Source organism: Alosa sapidissima, chromosome 7, assembly GCF_018492685.1.
Source record: "Alosa sapidissima isolate fAloSap1 chromosome 7, fAloSap1.pri, whole genome shotgun sequence".
Classification (NCBI taxonomy): domain Eukaryota; kingdom Metazoa; phylum Chordata; class Actinopteri; order Clupeiformes; family Clupeidae; genus Alosa; species Alosa sapidissima.
The window spans coordinates 37,213,097-37,238,750 of NC_055963.1; the positions used below are offsets into that span (position 1 = coordinate 37,213,097).

General features: G+C 40.6%; 1 protein-coding gene across 4 annotated transcripts in view; it reads left to right on the forward strand.

Moving 5' to 3' along the window:
• Positions 1-25,654, forward strand: part of itpr3 (inositol 1,4,5-trisphosphate receptor, type 3) — a 191,701-nt gene that overhangs the window by 43,787 nt on the left and 122,260 nt on the right. For 3 of the 4 annotated variants that reach the window (XM_042098198.1, XM_042098197.1, XM_042098199.1), the window contains 5 exons: positions 1,859-2,001; positions 8,837-8,936; positions 9,033-9,193; positions 9,320-9,461; positions 24,032-24,193. In XM_042098198.1, the coding sequence (XP_041954132.1) occupies positions 1,859-2,001; positions 8,837-8,936; positions 9,033-9,193; positions 9,320-9,461; positions 24,032-24,193 (708 nt within the window). Of the gene's footprint in view, positions 1-1,858; positions 2,002-3,729; positions 3,786-8,836; positions 8,937-9,032; positions 9,194-9,319; positions 9,462-24,031; positions 24,194-25,654 lie in introns of those variants that run through there. The other variant, XM_042098200.1, reaches the window with a different exon arrangement.

A 25,654-nucleotide genomic window follows, 5' to 3' on the forward strand; every position in this document is an offset into this window, starting at 1 on the left:
TGAGTATTTACCTGGGTATTACATTCTGAATATGTTTTTTCTAATGCAAACATAAGCAGCTTCTACTATCTGTTACTTCATGAACAATAATATGGACATGCTGACACATTCTTCAGGGCTAGGTCACCATGGGCTAGCCTGAATTGCTCACCTGTATCTCGGCTTTTTAGTCTGGAACACTCAATGTATCCCTCAGCCATTAGGATGGGGAATCAGTAATGGGGTCGTTACTCAAAAAAGTAATGTATTACACATTACTCGCTACTGTTAAAAAGGTTAAATAGGTTTTTATTCTTTACTCTCTGTGGAAAGTAACTCTTTAAATGAATGATGTTGTGTGTAATGACAATTAGATAGCATAATCTAGCCTATTAGGTGTATATAAACCCAACCTTAACATTGGCAGAGTAGCCTAGTCTACAGATACATTTAACAAGTTTAATACAATTATTTTTAGGCCTACTCAAGACGCTGTACCAAATTGCGGTATTGAAACATTTCTTACAGATAATGGTCATTACTTCGTAATTTTGCAAATTCAAATTGCTTTATGGAGTGCTGCTGCCCATCTCGCGCACCCTCCCTCACAATACTGAACACAGTACTGACATGCTCAACTTGCATACATTTGAATTGCTTTCAGTGAAGTGTGCTAGTGAGTTGCACACCCTCTGTCGTTAATACTGCAGTTCACACTGAAACCAGTCCTAGCTTGTAGGCTATAACACCCTGAAATGTTTTTTGGAGGTAATTTGTGGTTGACTTCAGCCTAGTAATTGCAATAGTTGTGTGCTATTCCCTGTTCTCCCGCCCCAGTATGGAGACCTGAGGTCCAGAGATGAACCTACAGTACCACCCCCACCTTCTCAGCAGCTAGCACACATGCTTTCACAGAGTATAGGGAGCCCAATCCCCACATGGTGACATATCATTGACTTGATGTGCAAATGAGCGATAGAAAACTGGTTTGCCGCAAATGAAAGCTTACAAATAATATTTTAAACAAATTCATTTGATTCGTCTATGTACAGAATATCATAAGAACAGTGTGAATAGCTAAAACACAAAGCATTGTGGTAGTGACTTGGGGTCATGGTGTAGTGACTTGGGGGAACAACACAGTGCAGTAGTAGAGGCTAAACTAGAAACACATTTTGCTTACACTAGTGTACATGTAGTTGTGCTGGATGTTCTGTTCTGTTCTGTACGGTCAGTTCTTTCTTACTGCTCCGTTGTCGAAACTCAAAGTCGAAAGCATGACAGAGGAAGACAAGGGCACCATTAGTAGGCTTCCTCAGATGTTAGTCTAAAGCCTACATTCAGAATCAGCAGTGCAAAAATGCATTAAAACCTGTCAAACAAGAACTATACAAAATAAAATAAATAGGCATAAGTTGCCAGGCAATGTCCTAAAGACACCTGAACGTATCAATAGGCTAAAACCATCAGACGGTACCTGTTCATCTAGCATATGGAAGCCATGGAACCTAATACAGCCTAACAGTCCAGTTCACTATGTTCAGAAAAATGTGTTCGTTCAAATTTTTGGGGATTAGTAAAACTATAGATTTTTGGAAACCTAACAACATGACAAATTAAACTTGATTCAATCATTACTGTAGTCATTCTGGATCTGGAAAATAGTGTACTTTTACACTAAAAACGGCATAAGCTAATTTTGTTTTTTTCTTGCCTTAAACGATATTTATTGCAGAAAAGTCATTGTACCTGAAAGTGACGTGATTTGCATTATGGTCATAAGCATTGTATTGTATTGTGTACAACACATTAGAAGATTTTATCTTTGCTCTTCTTCTTTATCAAAAGTACTGAGTTGAAGAAAACTGTTTATCCTTAGGTGGACAGCACCAGGAACAACAAGTGGAGCCTGGGCGAGCGCATAAAATACAAACTTGTGGCAGTGTCCCATGGTAGTGACATCGCTTCATTATTTGAACTGGACCCCACCACCCTTCAGAAGACAGATTCATTTGTTCCACGGTACACCATCATTATCACTATGCATCTTACAAGAAACATAAAGTTTAATAATATTGGTTCATACGGGAGGCGGAGTGCAGTGTTGGGGTCATTACTCAAAAAAAGTAATGTATTACACATTACTCGCTGATATAAAAAATTGTAATCCCTTCCATTGTTTCATTATTCTCTCTATGGAAAGTAACTCATTACTGTGTTGAACTGTTTCTATGGACACTGTTATTGACACCGTCCCCTTCATGAGTTTTTTTATGTATTATTAAGTGTGCTTGCAAAGCAGCACACTTATTGTTCTTCTTAAGTTTTATTATTATTATTTTTCCCGTCTCCCTAATTTTTTGTCAGCCCTAGCGCCTAGGCCCTTTGAGACAGAGACACCGTTCCAACTTTAAAACGTCCGGTCAGTACCGGTGTAAGTTGGTCGCGAAGATGACGTCAGGTGGGCGTGCCGTTCGTCCGCCATATTGGATTGAACAGAAAGCGAAACTAAATTTTCACAGGTCACAAATTTGGTCCGAACGCCACGAAACTTGACGTACATTATCCTTGGACCAAGCCTCACAAATGTTAGTGGAAGGATTTTTGATTTTCGAAAGCGTTTGCCCATCACAGCCAAACGAAATCGGCGGCGAAGCTCCGAAACAGGAAGTCGTCCATATCTCAGGAACACTGTCACATATCGATACCAAATTTTGTATATGAACTGGGGACTCCAGTGTGAGGGTGCATAGGCAAAAAAAAAAAAAAAAGAAATATTCCAAAAGTTTCCATCATTTGGCAAACCACCCACAGGTATTTGGTAACTCTCACCATTCACCTTTGCACCATTCACCTTCTATCACAATGCCTTCCAAGTATGCTCAATGTCTCTGGGCAGCCACAATGTCTCCGGGCAACCTTGCCCAATCATGAAATCCTTGCTCTGCCATGGGATAGTATGGACTTACGAACTGAAACAGCAAGGAGAACAGTAGCTATATATAGCTTACATAATAGAGTTGTTTTCACATTGACGGTATTCAAATTAAAATTTTCATTATTGTTAAATATCATGATGGGAGAGTATTATTAAAAATGTTACAAGTATGCAAATGCATATGTTTACGGGCATTTAGATTTTACTGTGTTGTTTTGTTGTAAAGACCAAAGATTCTAGAACAGAGCTCTGTTCTAGAATCTTTGGTAAAGACATGCAAGGCATTCTGGGCCGTAATGAACAGTGGTCGGCAGCACTCCATAGGCTACGTATTAATATGAATAGGTGTTTCTGTAAACCTAGGGATAATAAACAGCTATCTCTGTTACAAAAACGAGCTGGTAATCGCTCATTGAAGAGGGTACTATGATAAAAAGATTGTTTTCCTAAAAGCATGGAGTTGACGAAAGAATAAACAATCAATGTCACGTTAATGTTAAATAGCCTAGAACTATCTGAACGCTAGGTGGCAACGTTGTATTACATTTCACTAGTGTAGCCTACTTGAAATACGGTGTGAGATTCCCAAGTAAGGAAGGTGCAAATATTATGTAATTTATCATGGGAAATTATTGGAAATGTTATTTCTTGTTTATTCTAATTGCAAACCACACACATCCATTCGGAATCACACGTACACATTTAATACTGAAAGACTATCATTTCGTTTATTTGATGTTGCCTTAGCAACACAGCCTTCAGAGCAAAGATTCTAGAACAGGGCGTCAGAGAGACACGTTTTGAGTTTGTGGCCAAGAACCTAAAATATCGGTTTCCATGTGCTGGATGGTGTGCGTCCTTTATGAAAGTAAGTGTTTTATACAGTTAACGTTACAGACATAATGAGTCATGTTGTAGTGGTCAACATAAATGTGCCCCTTCTGTTATTAGAATGCTAAGCGGAGAAGCATGCTAAGCAGAGATTTAGTATCATTAATTTCTTGTGTGGCTAGCTATAGGGAGGAGGAGATGTAGTGCTATGTTGCTAATTGGGATTTATGTTGTTTAGCGTAATGCCATGGTCATTTGATATGAGATGCTTGCACTCGTAACTTCGTCACGTGTAACTTTAGGACTGCTATTTTTTTTTTACTAACAGTAATTCACGAAGCACTTTAGCCCTAAAAGTAGCACCTACGTCTGTGACGGCTTAAAAGAAGTGGCAAGGACTCCAAACGCGATGTTTTGAAATGCGTCTACTATTGTCTACAGGAGCTTCCAATCGCGAGGGAACTTGCATTGTAGGCATAACTAAGGGATGCAATAACACCACCAACAACCAAAACTTGCCTACTCATTGTCAACATGTACATGAAATGTAACGTTTCATGTGGATCAAATTAAAATGTTTTCTTTGCAAACGTAAGCATAGGCATATGGTGACAGATTAATTTATTAATGCTGCTGTGTGAATCACGGTAAGCGCGAATTAAGTGGCCACTTCTTAATGGGACCCACTGTATGGAAGTGGGATAAGTAAAATAGAGATGTTTTAAATAAGATAAGGTTAATCAGAATTCTACGATATGCCCGCTTGACAACGGCAGAGATAGAACTGGCCTTTGGCCATAGCAACCATCCATTTAGAATGACTGGCCTTCATAGCAACCAAAGATCTGAGCTGTGTTGCAATGTGAGGCAAAGTATAGAAAGGTGATGAAACATACAGAGACAGATCAAGAAATATAGTGCAATGTAGACAGTAGTATACAGTTGATTTACAGACGGTGGTTTAGAGTAATATGAAGTATTCCTTTATTCTGAGATAGGCTACATCAATAGGCTCTCAAAACAACCCCAGGCTCACAAAACAATCCCAAACAGACATACGGTCTTTATAGAGCAAATCCATATAGATTATTTGTCAAATAAACCAGTAAAACATAATTTGTGGGATGGAATATATAACATTCACACTCATAGCTCATATTTCTTTTTAAATAAATCAGTGAAAAAGTATCCTGACAAGCTTTTTAATGCCTTGGTCATATTTCATAATTTCAATTCCTCTGTAGGTTACCTGATAGCCCAGTTTGAGAGGCGCAAGACACGTGACATTATTTATTTTTGCAGCCAATCACTGCTGTCATTTTATTTTATTGATTTGATCTCAGTCATAGAAGCTAAATTCGAAGGCAGGCCAAAGTTAAAATCCAACGAATCACATTCAACCCGCAAGCCAATAGTTGAATAGCCCTCTCCTAGAGCTTTTGGGATTTTGCCACTGCTCCAACACTGAAAGGCACCGTTACAATGCCTGGATCAAGCCAGGTTCAGCATAGCGTATGCCACTGTCTGCTCACGTTGCTGACCGGACCAGGGCAAGCACACTTTCGCAGTTCCCGCCGGAAATGCAGTCTAGTTTAATTAATGATGTTGTGTGATTAGATAGCATAGTTCTAGCCTATTAGGTGCCTACTCCAGACACTGTACCAGGTTGTGGTATTAAAGCATTTCTTACAGATGATCATTGCTTGTTTTTACCGGGATACTAAGATGTAGCTGTAAGACTGTCTGTAAACGTTACAGTCCAAGAGGCTCTTTTAGAGAGCCACGGACCTGATTTCATTTAGAATCCATCGAAAGACTCCAGTATGACATGGAGACACATGTAAACATTCATATCTAGCTTTGTTGCATACAAGGACAAGGACACTGGGCCATGTCATGTAAGGAACATGGTAGCCTACTGCAAAAAAACGGAAACACGGCCTACATTGCAGAACCACTTCAACTATATTAATTATTAATTTATGGACATTTATATTATATTATTAATTTATGGTGAATAAATGTTACACTACTGTGCAGTCCCATATGCTTTTCTGACGTGATGATGCTAGCACGTTATCAGCGGTTAGCTAACTATGCTATAACATTAGTTATCTAAGTCTCCTCCAAGTGACAATCATATTATACACAATGCTGGCAATGCTGAGAACAATTAGCATCCTTGTTTATCTTACTTACATTGAGTTGACTGTGTGGCTTAATCCACAGATGTGGTGAAGCACTGTTTAATTATGGTTTGCTAAGGAGTAACCCTTTGCTTTAAATAGTGGAGAGCTGGGATATGAGAACATTGTGTCAAAGCGTTACAGAATCTTCACATTTTATCGCGGAGTGATTTTATTATTAGCTGTGCAAAGTCTGAGTTGAAATGTCCAGGGATATTCCAACTCATGGAACGTCTCTCGGCCAATCAGAAACAAATAAATAGTTCCATAGAACCCAATTGTTGTATAAATGATACTCCAAACTCAGTGAACTGGGCATCAATCCCTCCCTCTGTAACTGGATTCTGGACTTCCAAACCAACAGACCTCAGTGTACCACAGGGTGTGCTGAACACCAGTGTACCACAGGGTGTGCTGAGCCCTCTCTTCTACTCCCTCTTCACCTACGACTGCACACCTGTACATGGCTCTAACAACATTGTCAAGTTTGCAGATGACACTACGGTGATTGGTCTCATCAGCAACAACAATGAGACGGCCTACAGGGAGGAGGCCCAGCAGCTAACATCGTGGTGCACTGACAACAACCTGGCTCTCAACACCAAGAAGACCAAAGAGCTCATTGTGGACTTCAGGAAGTCTAAAGCTAGCACACACACACCCATTCTCATCAACAGGACTGAAGTGGAGCGTGTCACTAGCTTCAAGTTTCTGGGTGTCCACATCTCTGAGGACCTCTCTTGGACCCTCAACACCTCTACCCTGATCAAAAAGGCTCACCAGCGTCTCTTCTTTCTGAGGTCCATCTGTCTCCTTAGATCCTGGTAAACGTCTACCGCTGCAACATCGAGAGCATCCTCACCAACTGTCACAGTTTGGTATGGCAACTGCTCTGCCCACGACCGGAAAGCACTGCAGAGGGTGGTGAAAACTGCCCAACGCATCACCGGTTTCTCACTCCCCTCCATCAAGGCCACCCAGGGCAAGTGATGCTTGCGTAAGGCGTGCATCATCAAAGACTGTTCTCACCCCAACTCTAGCTCTGCATCCCGGTGACATCCAACAAACTATCACCCCCTGCCCCGCCCCCGCCTGATGCCTCCTTGCCTGTGCCTGTTGAGGTGTCCACAACCAACTGCACTACCCTATCCCACCCACAGTGTCTATTTATTTACAAATGTACATACTGTAATTACACTTATACTGTACATAGCCATATTCTACTGCTTTTCATCCTGCACATACCGTACACTTAATATTAATACTATTGTAATGTTACTGTTTCTGCACTACAATGGTACTGTAACCACACTGCACATCTGTCTATATGGTTTAGGGGTGTCAAACATAAGGCCCGGGGGCCAGATCAGGCCCGCCTGCAGGTTTCATACGGCCCCCAAGATGTTTTAGGTATATAAGGGAAAATTAGAAAGCGAAGATATTCACATCCAGCTGTTTTCAACAATTTGTAATTTGTCTATCAACATTCATTACATTATCTGTCTATCAACATCTATTAAACCATGTCAACCTAGCAACCACCATAGCAGCAAACATGATTGCCTTAGCAACCAGCATTGCACCACCATAGATATATACATAGATGCCACATTGTCCTTTAAGTTCTATTAGAAGGAATATGTCAACGCGGCCGCCATATTGGTAGGGGCAACACAAGCACATAAATGAATGGAGACTAATGATGAGCTGAAGGAGTTTTGGGCTACAATGTCCTCAAACTTATCAATATTTCAATCGATGGGCATAAATTATATTTCATACTTAAAATGTAGCTAAACTACATGAAGAAAACAAAAAATAACACTAACACCCAAACTCATTACAATATGTTTTCGGATTTATTTTTAAATATTTGACATATACCAGTTTCATAAAAAAAAACTATGACTTTAGGCCGTTTTGATGGTTTAAAATAGGAGAGTCAAAAGAGTCATGGAGAGTCATGAATAAAAGAGTCATGGCACCGTTACATTTTGCCACTTCATATGTTACCATTTCACTACAGCAAGCAACATTCAAATGACCCCATTTGACAACATTAACAGGAGACAGATGATACGGATATCGTTTGACAAATGGAAACCTTTGTCTTATATGACTCCAGAAAATGACATGTTTAACAATTCAATTGGGCAAAGAATTAGTTCATTCACTCACGTTACGTAGCGTATGCTACGGCAGCAATAAATGTAAAAATCCTAAACACTTACAGAAAATCGCCCTTAGATCATAGAGGAGAAGTGTTTTTTGATTGAGAGACTTTTGATTATTTGATACGGAAAGGAAGTTCAATATATTTGGGTGTTACTACATTAGAATTTCAGCCCAAGTTTGGAGACCATGTAGAAATGTGCTGCATTTTCCTGGATTACTCAGGAGTGACTTATTATACAGAGGAATGGCTTATATTCTTATATTTGGTAAGATTTGCTGTTTATTTTGATGTATGGTTTGCCATGCGTTGAGTGAAGAGTTTGTGATATATTCCACTAAGAGTAATGGGTGTGCAGACCTGTGTGCAGAATGTAAATATGTTTCAATTTAATGTAAATTCAATGTTATTTTCTTGTGAACCGTTTAGCCCTATCTCAGCAACTTTCCGCTAATATCCTTGGAAAACTTATTTCATGTGATATGCGTGTGATAGCTGTGTGATGAGTACTACAGTATGTGAGCAATTCAACACAGAAGAATGGGTGAATTTGGACACAATTAGCCTCGGTCAGCCTCATAGGGTTAACCACAGCCTCATAGGGTTAACCACTATTTAAAGTTGCTTACATTTTCAAAAATATTAGAGCATGCCATCATTAGTGTCAGAAATCCCCAGGGGTTTAGAAAGTTATAATTAAACTAGTCCTTCTTACAATTGTGTTTACAGAAACTCATATGTGAGGCTTCGCCATCTATGTACAAATACATGGATACAAAGCACCAATGCACCCATAGACATCGACGAGGAGAGACCCATTCGGCTGATGGTGTGTTTTTGAAAAGACCTTCTTTTCCTTAAGGTGATACCTTAGTAACTGTGTAGTTTTATGTGTATAGTTTATGTATTCTTTTTCTGACAACAGCTCGGAACTTGCCCTACAAAAGAAGATAAAGAGGCCTTTGCTATCGTGTCTGTGCCAGTGATGGAGATCCGGGACTTGGACTTTGCTAATGATGCTAGTGTCATGTTAAGCACCATGGTGGATCACTTCAGTGCGGGCTTTATCAGTCAGAATGACAGGAGGTACATCTATGTGGCTGTCAATCACATATATGTGAAATGTGGAAGCTTCTAGGGTGATTGCATTTAGATCCAATGCTTTTTACTTTATTTCTCAGTAATGTGGATACTGTATTTGGGATCTTACAGATTTGCCATTAAACTTCTGGAAGACTTGGTGTTCTTTGTGGTGGACCAAGCAAATAATGGCCAACCTGTGCTTGAAGTGGTGATGTCAAAACCAAATCGGGAACGACAGAAGCTCATGAGGGAACAAAACATACTTAAACAGGTATTCTACTCATTTCAGGAGATTAAGTGTGTTTTAACCGGTCATTAAAATAGTAACTGTATTTATTTAAGTATAATATACACTCATTAGTATTATTATTAGAATTAATAATTGATAGGGACAGATACAGTATACATAGACACACTGAAAACAGCATCTGATGCAAAGATATGCAAGCAGATTCCTTCAAATGCGCCAGTGACCATCAAAATACCGATGCGCTGTTTGAAGTCACGCTGCTTGCTGTTAAAGGAAATGACAGTTGTCACTCTAATTGGTTTAAAGGATGTTACGCCCAAAATACACCCATGACTGATCAAGAAACATAAGAACTGCCTTTTAGCGACAGGCGCCCGACGTTTGATAACAAAACCACCCCCAATGTGGACTGGACAAACCCCTAAATTTGGAATTTTGGAATAGAACATTAAACTGTGCTCATAGACAGTGGTTAACAGAATGGTTTTCCTGAGATCATACAATGATTTTCTCTACAGAAAAAGGTCTGGTTTTAATGCAGTGCCATCTTAGGTCCAAAAGTGTAACCCTTATCAGGGTCTGTGTAACCCTTATCAGTTGAATTTTCTGTTGAAAATGAAAAATTGGAAAATTGGATTCAATGTTCTAAAATTTTTTTTTGGTTGTCAAATAGATGCATAGTTAGGATTTTGGAATTTGATTTTTTATTCATGTAACATTGGATACAGAAATGGATATTTGAAAAATCGGAAACAACGTCTCTATTTGTGCCTGAGAGGGGCAGGGCCGGATAGGCTGGCGAAGGCCGAGTTCTAGAGGGCTGCATTGGGATTGAGATCGCAAATCTTGCGGGAGTGGGCAGTTTGAACTTTGCTGCAGGTGGGTACGGGTGGCTTAAAAAAACACAGCGGGATCGGGATGTAGCCTAGCGACAGGATGGAGATGCAGTCAGTAAATGACCAGTGTGTCAAAAGACATGCAGACCAGGGAAATGAAGCAAACAACCGCATGAATAGCCTATACAATGATGTTTATTCTCCTGCGGGACGGGAGAAAACACAAAATCAATTGCATCTCTATTACTGTGTGGGCATACATTCTAAGAGATTTGCGAGCAGGAGTTGACATACACATTACAGGAGCAGGTGGGAGTATAACACACACGTTGCGGGTGTGACGAGTACATGGTGTCCTCGTCAGCTTGGCCTGCTCGTCTCCACCTCTAATTGATTAATTGTTTGGACACCTGGTGTCCAGGGTGTCTTTAAAAGGCACCCTGATGCATTGTGGGTTAGAGAGTGGGCGTAGGGTTATTGGTGGCAGCAGCAAACCTGAGTCTGGGTTTTGTTAGGTTTTGGTATTTCTTTTCTTTAATTTATTTAGCACCACTACATTTACTCAGTGCATCCATACATTTGCCTACACCACTGACTTTACTGACATATTCAGGTTTTTTTTAATTATTTGGGTTTGTTATGTGAAACGCTCTAAATAAATGATTGTTAATCTTCTCTGCGGTGTGGCGTGTGCCCTTGTTTTTGTCTCGTCCTTGAGCCGGGACGTTACACGGGTGCGGGCGGTAATGGGCAGAAATTTGGCGGCAAGGGTTGGGAGCAGGATGAAGAAAACAGTCCCGCACAGGGCTCTACCGAGTCCCTCCTCCTTCCCCTTCTCATGAGAGACCTCAGCACAGACGCCTGCAAAGTAGGGCTATATAGGGTAGCCTACCCACTCCCCATACAGTGATATATGATTGACTTGATGAGCGATAGAAAACTGATTAGCGCAATTCAAAGCTAAAAAAAGCTCTTTTTGCGAACACTCATGCCGCCCACGGCGGCTGCCCAAAGCCTAGGCTAGCCTACTGCCCGGAAGAAAAACTGCCCCAATTTAGGATGTTGTAAAATAGCAAAGTTGTTGGATGTTTACATAGGTTAAACTATGCATGTTTAGCTTAAACTGTATCCTATGTTTATTTTGTACCCTATGCCATTCATCCGGACCATGAGGGAGGAATTAAACATTATGTCGTTAACCTTTTTTCCCCAATTGGAATCACTATTTCTCTAATAGGCTAGCCTACTTTAATGGAGCAACACTAATGATAAGAAAATAAACCACATCCAACATGAATTAAATTAAATTTAAATTTCAATTAAAAAGAAATATACGAACTAGGGCTGCAGCTATCGATTATTTTTGTAATAGATTAATCTAGCACTTTATCGATTAATCGGATCATTTTGTTTTGCATTTTTAAACAACCAAAACCAATAATGCATAACGAAAATGATGTGGCTGTAAAATGATCAACCAATTGGCACAGAGGTATTTATTCTAACTCCAACATTTGGCTCCAAAACTAAGCCCATTTATTGCAATTTACCCATTTAGTGTTAAGTGCCAGTGCCAACAATTGAATAATGTTCAAAATGCTCTCTGTAAAATTGCAGCCTCTTGTGCATGACTGAGCTGGGCGAACAAAGCTGTCCATACTATGTTGTGAAGTGCTTGGAGGGAGAAGAAGAGGGAAAGCAATTTAATTTATTAATATGCACAACAAGTTTCATGCTGTAATCTAGACCTGACATCAAAGTAAATATTTATGTATATATTTCTACACCTGCAGCATTTACCATTAGGCTACTAACAAATAATTTTACCATTAGGCTACTAAAAAATAATTTCTGGGGTGAGCCTATTTGCTATGGTAACCTAGCAACCTGTGTGTGTGTGTGTGTGCGCACGTGCGGTGCGTGAAGGAAGATGAGGGAGATGCATGCATGTGTGTATATGTGAAGGGGTTCTTTTTTAGGCATACTGTACTCTCTTGCAGTTGAACGTGAATACGTTTACTACTTAAAAACATCAAAGCTAAACATTATATCACAACATCGCTACAAATACAGTACGTGATTAAAATCAGCCAACATCAATGTAGGCTATAGGCTATGTAGACAGATAGATAGGCTAGTTAGATTGATAGATACTTTATTGACGCTTGGTGAAACAGCATGGACTGGATGTTTTCGGTTCAGATGCTTGTTCTTTTCCTTTTTGAGTATGTAATGATCCCAAAACTTTACTTGAAAACTTTAGACATTCTCTGCCATTTATGGACATCTTGACTCCACCATCGCGCCAACTAAATTCAGAATGTATCACGATTCACGCGCTAGTGGTTTGCTTCCTGAACAACGGTCCTTGTGGAACAATCAGATCCCTGCGCGTATAGTGCGCGTCATAGGAATTTAACGAGGCTTCGAGGCAGAGTTTTTGCCTCAAGTAATTTTTGTAATCGAGTTATTCGAGTAACTCGATGAATCGTTTCAGCCCTAATACAAACAATGTCTAACTTACAGTATTAGGCCTAGGCTATAGCTCATCCTGAGCATCAACTGTTTCTTGATAGCTGCAGTAACGTTAGGATACCTGAATCCTGAATCGGCTAATATTCCGAACACAGGCAGGCAAGCCAAGACCATTGCCTTTCCCCAGTCTCTTGCCTTCTGGATCCTCCTGAAATATGTATCCAGGACCCCCCTGTCCATGTGTGGCGCAAAGGTATGGTGCTCTACATACTGCCATCTCCTCAGCCGATTTCACGAGAGGATTGATACCACCAGTCTGCCCCAGCTTGAGCCGTCCCGAGCTCTTCCTACTAACTGACAGGCAGGTCTTGCTGCAGGCCTCCTGTTCCTCAATCAACTGTTCATCGCTGTATTGCGCCTTGTACAGGTAGTCACAAGCATCGGATTTGCACACCAGATCTTCAGAATCCCCATTTGCCATATCAGTTTCAAAATTACCATCCGCCATCCTCATTACTTATCAGCTTTCTCCGTAGAGCAAGAGCCTAGCCTGTTAGCTTAGCTTAAAAGAAAGAAGGCGGACACTTTTTCTAAATTCTGGGAGTGAGGTCACACCCCCATAGCCATTATGGGCGGGTTGAGAACATGCAGAACTAGAGAGGTAGTCTCCAACCTCTGCCCAAAAAATCCTCTGATGACGCAAAATGCCGTCATCAGATATCTCTCGTCTCAGGGGGTCATGAAGGAGGGAAGCACAGTCATTCGAAAATACTACTGGGTTTCTACTGATACAAAGTTTAATGCAAATCGGTGAAGTGTCCCTTTAAAATACAACAATGTACGACTGTACGAATTCAGCGATAGGCTATGAACTATAGGAATTTGTTCAATTGTCTGCACATGTGTTCAAATATTTTTGTAGACTATACTATTAGATGCTCCGGTGGCATAGTAGGCCTAGGCTATATGATCTGAGCAGTGTTGAGCTTGATAAATCCCGCTTTTCCCTCGCAAGTAGCAAGTGGTCATTTGCTGCCATGCATATCTCCCTACTGTCGAACTTCTACAGTCAGACAACTCTCAGGTAGACTAGCTTGTTTAGCTTTTTAATTTTATGCGCCACAGTAATAGCCTGACAACCAAGACCCACATCAAGATGTAGGGTCTGGGAACTCACCATTGGCAGTGCTCAATCCGAGGGGCGAGATAAACGGCTGCTTTTCAGATCCCTCTGCACGCAATAGGATAGCGCTACAACTCACAAGTCCCATGCGTTTTCCCACCAGTGGAGATAGTTGGCTAGTTAATCAAACGTTTACAAATGTTGCTGTTCGCCTGTAGCAGCATCTATCTTCTTTGTTTTCAAGTAGCAGGGAATTCATACAGAACCGTCACAACTCTGCCGAGCCCGCCCACCGACTCTATACAAGATGTGATTGGCCTGGTTGAGGTTTAATTTTTCCAGCTCGCAAGCCAACGGAGAGTTGCTGCAAATTACATTTGCTGCCGCTAGGGTGCATCTAGATTTCCAGGCTACCACAGTAAATCACCATGGCTATCATGTTCTGTATTCACATAATTACATAATTTCTGTCCAATCAAATGTGCATTTACAGGAGAAACCATAGCCAAACCCGAACAGACTCCCCAAACAGTGTTTTTTGTACATGGCTAAGTAAAGCAAGCGTGGTGAAGGGTTTGACTCTGCCAACGACAGTCAATTTAGCTTTAATTTAAGTCGAGTGCTCAGACCATGCCTCAGATAGAAACAACATTAATTCCGATTTTTCAATTATCCATTTTTCTATCCACAAATTCAAAATTGGGACACAACTCCAAAATCCTAAATATGCATTTGTTTGCAAAAAAAACACAATTTTAGAAAATTGAATCCAATTTTTCCATATGATAAGAATTACACGAACCCAAAAGACCACAGGGTCATTCCACGTCAATTCAACCAGGGCCCACGCACTTAGGTCTCAAAACATTCTGAAAAAAATACCAGGTGTACCTATGTTACCCAGGAGACACACTGTAAATGTGTCTCATGTAAGATTAATACATTTTTATAAGATACAGCCAGTTGTACAGGGGGAGGGGCGTGTCAATTTTGTTCTGCCTTTTTTTTTGTCAAAGTTCACAAGCCCACAGCACAAGAAGTAAACCATGTAGGAGGCTCAAATTTTGCATGTTGGTACATAAATAGGAATAGTATGTAGCAAAATTGTCACGTTTGGTCTGGATGATCCTGCATGGTCATAGCTGTCCCTCAAAGTTGATAAAAATTGTATTGGAGTTTTTGGCTGTTTAGGCCTTCAGAAGACATATTTGTACTCAACATAGGCTCTTGATTTATTTTCCTTACTGAGATAAGTAGAAACACTCTCACAAAAAACAATACACAGAAAATAAATTCCTTCAGGGTCTGAACAGTTCTGATCAAGTCTGAAAAATCATTTTGGTTCTCATTTTCAGAGCACCCAAACACCTTGTGGGAATATGCAAAGATTTTTAACTTTATTCTCCATGATCCCTTTTTTAAAAAAAAACACCAATTTGACTTGTCTTATGCAAATCTTTCTTTTTTATTTTCCACCCTGAATATGGGCAAAATGCACCATTGAGATCAATAGGCGAGTTCGACTTCGGCTGAGTCTGACTTGGTCTGGCTTACTACGTAAACGTGATCTTCAGAGGCTAGCCAGGAGGAGCTACAACAGAGGGCAGCTCATCCCGGACAGGCAGGCTACAGTCTGCCTGACGTGACTCGCGGGAGATATCGCAGAATTTTGTTTGCAATAAACACAGCAGAACTTTCATTTCTACTCATTAAAATGAGCATGATGACTGACGAAATAAATTATTATGATGTAGTTTAAATAAACCACTGTTGTCATACAGTTAACAGGCCTGCATTGTAGCACATAAATTCAATATCAAGTGTTTTCCCTATATGTGTGTCTATCTATTTAGCCAACAGCAGAAAATAACAGAATATCCAAACGTTTTCAGTAGGCTAGCCTACCATTGTTGCAGAAATCACGTATAAGAAGGTATCCCTTCGATTTCTGTTTATTTTCACATATTCCAACATAAGGAAGCAGCATGAGCCTCCCGTCATAATCGTCATGAGGACATTCCTCCCAAATGGCCCTATCACGTCTTTGAACTGACGTCATGAGGGCGTGTTTCAGCTCGTGCAGCTTGTGGAAGGCAACTGCAAGATCTGTCTGCAGGCGAGACTGCAAGACTCCCGCGATATTTTAAGGCCATGTGACATGGTGTCACGGTGGTAAGTCCCTCCCCGGCTGACAGAAGTCGGACAGAATTTCTAACCAGTAAGCATTGCGTCCATCCCAGTATGCATTGTGTTCAACCCAGCATGCATCACATCAAGTCAGATCTGCACAGATCTGCCGCAAGTCGAACTCGCCTATTATTACTGTCACGAATCGTCCAGGACCTTCCAGATCCTGAGCCGGGTTTTCCTGTACCTACCTGGCTGGCGCCACTTTTAAGGTGCTCCATTCCCAGGTGGTCAACTCCATGCCATGTTTTGCTGCTCAACCTACTGCATCTCCTGTCTCCCTGGTCTGCTGCTCAGCACACCTGTGTCTGATTACTTAATCAGGCACAGTATTTAAGCTGGGCTTTTGGAATCCTTCAGTGCGGAGTTATCGTGCTATGTCATCTGGATGTTACTGCTTCTCTGCTTCTCTGCTTCTCTGCTTCTCTGCTTCTCTGCTTCTCTGCTTCTCTGCTTCTCTGCTTCTCTGCTTCTCTGCTTCTCTGCTTCTCTTTCCCGGTGGAATTACGTTTTGACCTTTTTGGACTGAACTTGGTTACTGATAGGGATGGGCAAAGCGAGGCTTTATGAAACACTGAAACGTTCGAAGCAATCGTGCCAAATTGTTCCGAAGCTTTGAAACAATTCCGACACCTCAGAGCTGTTTAGGGTGAAACAAATCTGTCAAATGCTTCGTATTGGAGATGTAGTCTTCGTGGCTCGCTGTGTTACCTGTGTTCAGTCTTTGTCAAAAGCTAAGCAGCATGCCCGTGGTCATTTACTGGATAGGAGACCACATGAAGTCACAATAAAGAGAATCTTATTGCTGCCACTATGTGTTCTCTAAATCACTTTCTTCTTATAAAAACTCCCGATTTTTGACCATTCTGAGAGTTTAGTTGAACCTGTGTGGTTAATGGTGAAGTAAGAAAACAGATACGATCTGAAACAATACCTACAAATCAAACGGGGATCAAACCACATTTGAGCAGCCTGGGCTACCGTGCAAAAAACACCCTCACTAACCACTACGCCATCATGGTTATTGTTTAGAAGACAGCTACACTGTTAATTGAACGCACGGGCACGCCTGCCGACACCGGTGAAATGCATGGAAATGCACGCACCGAAGGTTCACTTAACTTTGGTCACATGACATGGGGATTTTGAACGATGTTTCGAAGCAGTGGTCACATGACATGGCTGTTTTGAACCACGTTTTGAAGCAGTGTTTCGAAACACTTGTGCTTCGAAGCCTCGACACTGATTCGAGACGTCGGTTTCGAAAGTCACACCCCTAGTTACTGAACTTTGGACTGATCTCTGACCACGATTTTGGATTACTGTTTTTGGATTGTTTGCCCTGGACCTTGTGTGTTGTGCTCACTCTTGGACTTTCAATTGTGCTCTGCCATTGCCTGCTGTTTACTTGAAGCAGTTAAATCACAGTTTAACCGTTACCATTTTTGCTTCTGTCCTACTTCGGGGTCCAACCAGTACCTCTGGCCTACTGGCCGTAACAATTACATTATGTAACATCCATAACGTCACATCCATAACTCACCATTAAAGGTTTTAAAAGTAAGAAAGTTCATCACACTTTACATTGATATAAATCAGCTTTGCACAGAAACTTGACATTGTCGTATCAACACAGTTTGTGTAGAATTAACTTTTCCTATAAAGCATTATGGATGTGACATGGCCATGGAACTTGCTGACTTATAAACAAGAGCCTTACAAATTTAAGGAGCTGTGCTCTTAAGGCAAGCTGAACATACACCATTCCCCTGTCAATCTGGAATTTGTCAAATGATAACAATTTGTTGGGACCTTGAGTCCATTAATCTACTTTTTAAATATGTATAATGTTGCCATGTGAAAAATGTTGTCTCTGTATAGTTGCACACCATATTTATGATGTAAAAACAAATGTAATTTTCCATCAAATTCAATCAGATCAGTTACAAACAATAAAATATAGACCTAAATGAACATTTTAACAACAGTTCTATTTGTTTGTGCACACCTTTTTTTCCATGGTAAGGATGACCTTTGCATAGAATTGCCCTACTGTAGATGATGAAATGATGATGCTGGGAATGCTGGGACACAACTGGGATTATTGTGAAATGTTCCTCCTTTTGGTTAGGTTACGGTGACGCTAGGTTACGGGGACGCTGGCGAGACACGCCGCTCCGTCTGGCATCATGTTTTGTTTGTTTTTATGTAATGTTCGTAATTTTATGTAATGTCATGTTTATTTTTTGTATTGATTTGTCTAGTTAAATGTTTTCTCTCTTTATTTTCGTTATTTTTTTTATAGTTTTCGTGTTATTCTCTTAGTCCTTTTTACTGCTTTCAAGTCGGCTGATGTTGTTAACGTTTGTCCATTGGGAGCTTGCTATGGCTAACGTTCGCTTTTGTTGTGGGCCTCTGACATTCCCATCCATCTGTGAGCCGGGGCTGCACTTCACTGTCTGGTCGAGGGAATTTCTCGAGACAGCAGCTGGAGCTACTCTGCGAAGGATCTGCCGAGGCCGCCGAGCTGTTTCTGACCTGTGAGCTGCCATGCCAACAGCCTGGAGTCTGGATTGAGCAGACTAACGTTGAAGAACTCTTTACGGACCAACAAACTGTCGCTGTAAAGTGATCTCCAGACTAACAAGGCCTAACGTTAACGTTATCTCCAGACTGCCAGTGAGTGTAACTTTGTGGGCGTTGCATCGGTTATAGAGACACAGCTGTGCGCAGTTTCACGCGAGTCATCATTGCCCTTGGACATTTTCAGCCAGTTGGAAATTGGACTAATTTTATTTAAATTTTTTATTGATTTTATTTATTAATTTGTTTGTTGTCTGTCTTGTATGTCTTGGTGTCACGGGTACGCTGGCGACTACGCCGCTCCGTCCGCTCCGTCTTTGTTAGTCTGTGTGTCAATGACAATGTCTTATATGTGAGGCGCTTTGGGTTGCACTCTGCGTGTTAAATGCGCTTTACAAATAAAACTGACTTGACTTGACTTTTGTTTTCTTTATTATTACTCAACTTTTCTGGCCTTTTGTTGCCTCCGTCCCAACTTTTTTGAGATGTGTTGCTGGCATCAGATTCCAAATGTGCTTATATTTTCCATGACATAGTCCAATTTGTCATTTTCAGCATTTGATGTGTTTTCTATATCCTTTTTGCAGCTATATATGGGTTTTACGAGATTTGCAGATGATTACATTCTGTTTATAACATCCCAACTTTTTTGGAATTGGGGTTGTATCAATATATCAATCAATATATTTCAAATATATTTTACCAAACATTATTATGACTGCCGCTAGCGAAGCGGTCATATAGGGATTGTCAAAGTTTTGTTTGGTCCCCGGGGGCCATAATCATTTTTAAATTAAATGATTGTTATTCAGTGTTTAGTCAAATCTCATGGCCACAGATAAGATGAAAATAAAATGCATGCATGCAACACGTGATCACATGATGAAAGCATGTGTGTGTGTGGTACTTTGCAATGTTCACGTGAAATAAAACAGATCAGGCCATGCTAACACTGCATAGATTGTAGGCCACCTAATAATGACTATAGAATGTCAGTGTGGAACGCTAGTGACGCAGCCCAAAAAACTCACCCAGTGGAGTACGTTGGTTTAAATAAAACCTACGTTCTTAAGGGTTAAGGGCCCACATCAACCTAGCCCATAATCACTCATTTGCTCACTCACTGATTTGCACCCCCCCGGTAAAAAATGAAAATGCAATATAATTCTGCTTTAATCGCCCCTCTCTTCAGTTAAGATGTATGATTGTGTATGATTAACCTGACATTCTCTGGGGGTATGCCAAGTTTCGTAGAATTTCATCCATGGGGGGGTCTAAAAAAATGTTATGTGTACATTTAGTGACTGTACACTCATTGGCCTGTAGATGGTGGTGCACACACATACACACACACACACACACACACAGGCACGCACATACTATCGGTATATCGACAATTAGAACGGCCGATACATAATTACAAATTCAGTAGGATTAAAGGAAAACCAAATATTCATCATCATTTGGCAGCATTTCCAGTATTGGCGTTACGTAGTCATTTGTCCACCAGATGGCGCATCATTGCAGTGAGACGTTATTTTGTTGGAAGTTAACCCTTCGAACCCGATTGACGCAAAGTGCGTCAAAAAACACACCCTTTCTTCTCTGTTACATTGCTCCGGAACTGTTCATCGCAGCGAGATGAAATCGTTATTGCATGACAGAGCAGAAGTGGGGCTTTCCAAAGAGACTACACACTTGTCTGTACGATGAAGTACGACATTTAAAAAAAATCATGAAATTAAATGAAATTGCATCATATTTACAGTCTATACTTCTCTGCGTTCACCTGCGCACCCATTACTCTTGTTTGAATTACTCGCGAACCCGTGATCGCATAGATATGGCACGCATATCAGATGGAAGAGGGGACACAGGGCTATCCATTGGTACCATGTTTATCGATCCTTCTGGCTTATAAAAACAGACGAAGTGACTGCAAAATAATAACGTCATGTACACAAACCAACGCTGCACACCCATTACTCTCGTTTGAAGTACTCGCAGACCCGTGATCGGATAGATATGCCATGCATGTCAGATGAAAGAGGAGACTCAGAGCTATCATTTGATACTAAGTACGTCCTTCATGGTTATAAAACAGACGAAGTTACAGCAAAATAATAACTTTATATAGCTGGTCTCACCCCACATTTTTGTCTGTTCTTGTGGCAAAGCATGTTTATAATCCAACGCTATCGTGTGTTACTCTATGGCAAAGCATGTTCATAATCCGGTTTTGAGATCCTAGAAAATGCCTGCATGGCATCCAATTCAAGGCTCACATTGCATCCCAATTTGTTCAACAAAAAAACACCTTTTTTGCATTTACTTTGTTCATGGCAATGCAGTAAAAAGTTGAGAATCATTATGAGTACATAGGCACGCAGGCTAACATGCAACCTCGGGTCAAGTCAGGTCAGATCAGTTCGTGTCACAGATATGGAGCGCAGAAAGGTCATTTTTCATCACTAAATAAAAAATGGCATTTATTTCCGTAAATCACACACCACATATTTCTGTAAATTGCTCAGCCCCAGAGTATCCCTCCGACATGGCAATTATATTGCCCGATTCAGGAGAGTCTGCCCTACACACACATGAAATGCATGTAGAGCTATGAGCTTGCTGTGGTGAGATACATGTCGATATATAAGAATTTTTATAATACACTTTTTATATTTTAATTCAGATCTGGATAGCCTAGACTCTGCTGAAAAAAACAATATATAATATTTGTGTGTGGCACTTACAATGACCAGAATAAATCCTTATGAATAAAGGTAGTGAAAATGCCCTAAAAACATCTTAGGGTTCTAAAGGTTAATCTAAAGTGGGTTGGAAAGACGCTTCAGGACAACACTAGTTTATCGCAGAGAATGTCTAATAAGGGTAGGATGATTTTCACATGAAATGTAAGTCCCATTTCTTCTTGAAGCCGAAATAAATCTGAGAATGTTTATCGGACATGCTTGGTTTTAACTGCAGGTACGTTAATCTTATCCAAGTTGTATACCTACGACCTTGGTAAAATAATGTAAGGCCTACCGTTAGCATTGGTTGAGTGATGGAGGCCGATTTGATTATTGACCGTGGCCCACTGGTTAGCACTCTGGACTTGTAACCGGAGGGTTGCCGGTTCGAGCCCCGATAAGTGGGCCTCGGCTGAAGTGCCCTTGAGCAAGGCACCTAACCCCTCACTGCTCCCCGAGCGCCGCCATTGTAGCAGACAGCTCACTGCGCCGGGATTAGTGTGTGCTTCACCTCACTGTGTGTTCACTGTGTGCTGTTTGTGTTTCACTAATTCACGATTGGGTTAAATGCAGACCAAATTTCCCACACGGGATCAAAAAAGTATATATACTTATACTTGTAGAAAACCATAAATGCGGTTACCAAGCAAATTGATATCAGCACTGTTATTGTATCTTTCGACTGTCATCTTCTTGTCTGACCATATAGCCTACAGGAGCTGAGTTAGTCACAACGTGTTTGCTAACGTGATGGTTTTCTAATGGAAAATATAGGCCTAGCCTACCTAAAAGATAACCTGTCTATGAAGCATCCTAAACAGGCTGGGACATTTCTGCTTGCTAAATAGTTTTTTCTGCTGTTGATTCGCTCACAGTCCTTGGTGGCCCTGTCAGTACTTTGTAAAATGTTGCATTACAGTAAGACCACAAAAAGTCTCAAAAAGCATCTGAGCTAACGTTCATTCCCAAACAATCCTCTATTTTCAAAGGTGTTTCAAGTAACGTTAAGGAAGAGCATGGCTCAAAGTAAAGTAACTAGGGCTGAGACGACGTAATTGACTAGACTACATAAATTCGTCAAAGTGAATCATTTGTGTCAACTCGTCACAATGTAGATTTATTAACGCACCAGTGATGATCTAGGCTACATCTCCAATGTTTTAGAGCGCACTTTGAGAGATGTATTCAGGGCAGGGCTGTACCTATTGCACGTGCTACAAAAATCATTCTGTGTATGGATGATTTACTAACGTTACGTCTGATACAGTTTTGCCTATAGCTATACAGTACATGCGTGAGACTGAGACGCTTGTTTGTTTGTTTGAAGTGCTTGTTTAGGGTGTGACTGTGAAAGGTAAATCGATGTGCTTTGATTCAAGCTTGGTAGTTGTAGTCTATGCGATTAAAAAGCATGTGTGTGTGGGAAGTATCCAAACAATGATAACACTTTCATTATGGCTGCTTTAGCCACAGACCTTCAGCTACTGTACAGTGGGTCCCATTTAGAAGTGGCCACTTCATTCGCGCTTTCTGTGATTCATGCAGCTGGGTGAAATGTATTACAACTTTTCGCCAAGAGGTGGCGGCTTAAGTCCGCTTGATACTGTTAAGCCAGGTGTTTTCAACCAGTGGTCCGCGGCCATCGGTATTTTTCCCACGAACAATAACGGACGCAGCTCTCAACTTGGCCTGTTAAAATGTGAAGAGTCTAGCGACGCATTTCATGAAGGCCCTTTTGGACATGTCAGTTATTTGTACCACTGGTTAGATGTAAAACTGCATTTCATTTTATACTATTGGTATTTAATTTGTGCATTGACAATACAGTTGAATATCAACTAAAGATGACTAAAATCGTGCATATGTAGAAGAAGAAACATTCACAAAAATCCATGGCATGACCTCTCTTCTTGATAGCTGTTGAAAACTGCATGGAAACGACAGGGTTTTGTTTGTTAATAAATAAATAAATAAATAAACTGAGCTACAAATCTATTCACCTTCGCAGCGCCAGCAGGCTACTTGCTGTGCGGCCCGCACACACACACAGGCATGCCAAACAAGCATACACAAAAGTTTCAAGAGTGGGGGTGGAGTAGAAGACAAATTGATTAGTGTGATTTATGTTCGCGGAACGGATGTACAGGACTGAGCGGCGGTCATATTTTGTGCCGCTATGCGGTACATCTAGTTACATTTAGAGATATATCTGTATTCAAACAATCTGATAGGCTGTACACTGTACAGCACTGTACAGCAATTAATTTCTGTCAGCATGTATACACAGGTTGTACAGACAAATCAAACACTAAAAGTATACTTATACTAAAACAACAACAGACTTGTTATAGTGGTTGGATATGTTTAATAAATCGCCTTCACAGAATGGTACGGCCATTAACTTTCAAGCCAAGAAAGTTAGCTTGACACATAGGCCTAAAACCCTGTCCGAACCCTGTCACAGTTATTGGTTATAATGTGCACCCCTAATATTAGATAAAAGGGAAAAGGGAGAGAGAATTCAAAGGGAAAAAATTGTAATATTTATGAATAGATACTGTAAAATTGATTTATATTGTTATGCTGCTAAAATACTGTATTTATATACTGTAAAATGAAATGTTCTCTGCCCAGATTTTTGGGATTGTTAAAGTTCCATTTAAGGACAGAGCTGGTGAGGGCCCTTTGTTGCGGTTGGAGGAGCTTTCAGACCAGAAAAATTTGCTATACCAGTACATGTTCCGCCTCTGCTACCGAGTCCTCCGTCACTCACAGGAAGATTATCGCAAGAACCAGGTAAATGTGAATTTGTAAACTTCCAAGTTTTAGGATTCAATTGCAGAGTTAAGTACGCACACTGTGACATCAATCCATGATTTCAATCAAATGCCAAACAGATCAGTTCATTACTAGCAGAATTAGCATTTTAACGTTTCTGGTTTTGTGTCCCATTTAAAAGTGAGCGTTTCCAAACTGGTTAGAAACTGAATAAAACACTGGTTAATATTGTTCCATGTAGGGCTGTGTGACATGATGATACTTTGGGACAGTATAAAAATGGCTGTTGAAAGATATCTTACGGTATAATGTCTACTGCTGAAGTCACAATGCATTACAAAATTGCATTGCATCTCTAATGGTTTCCTGGTCATTTGAATGGTTTGCAATCATTGTCAATCACAGAAGTGATCCCAAACCAAGCCACACTTGGTAGACCTACCTCACCCAAAAACCCACATTTATTGTACAAATAATCCATAATTCATTAAGTATATCTAATTCTATATTTTACTGAAAAGTGTGTTACAAAATACAATTGTGTAGCACAAGTGAACAGAATAATGACTATAAGCACTGCAGAATGTGTTACAATGTGACTCAGATGTGGTGAAAAGAAAAAGTTTTAATTTGTTAAATCAGAGGGAAACTTCAGTAGCAAAATCCAGGTATGGTATCCAAGTCAAACACAGTAGCACAGATAGGGATGGATTACTGCATGGGCCTACTGGGCCCAGGCCCAAGGGGTCAGGGGGCCCTGAAGCCCAAGCCATGGAATCATTGCCTCAATATAAACACATCAGGATGTAGGCTATGAATCTGATTGAATTCAAGTATTGGTCATCCCCAAAATGCACCAGAATACAGGAAATCACATCAAACTAATTAAAAACCCACACATGCGACAATTAGTGGGAGGGGGGGGGGGGGGGCCCACTAATTGTCGCAACAATTCCAAATCACAGTTCCATGAATCTAAGCCAGGGCACGGAACAAGGTGAAGAATTGTAGCAGTACAGTTAGTTCTCTAGGACAAGGCTCAGTATGCTCAGAAGTAACAATGCCTCATACTGTAACCAGGGAAACATAGTCATTATAAAGTCTGCAGCTAATTAGTTAAAAGGTCACAGGTGCTTAGAACTTCGGTTAATTGGAGCAGGACTGGAGTGGGCGTGGCTGATGCAACTGACGGAGAGGTCTACTTTAGCTGAATGGGTGTTACAGTAACTATCCTTTGATGACCCCTTATTTAGATGCAATCACCTTTGTTTCAGTTTAGCTAGCAGTGTAATACATGTGATTCTAATGTCAGAAAGCTCTTATTGTCATTACAGTATGTTTTTTAAAGAGCTATAAAATATAAGTATTACTATCATTACAATGAGTCGGTTTGCCATGTCTATCTACAGTACTATCTATATAGTACATAGCTCTGGATTAGCAATCTACTAGTCATAATGTACAGCCATATCATATTCA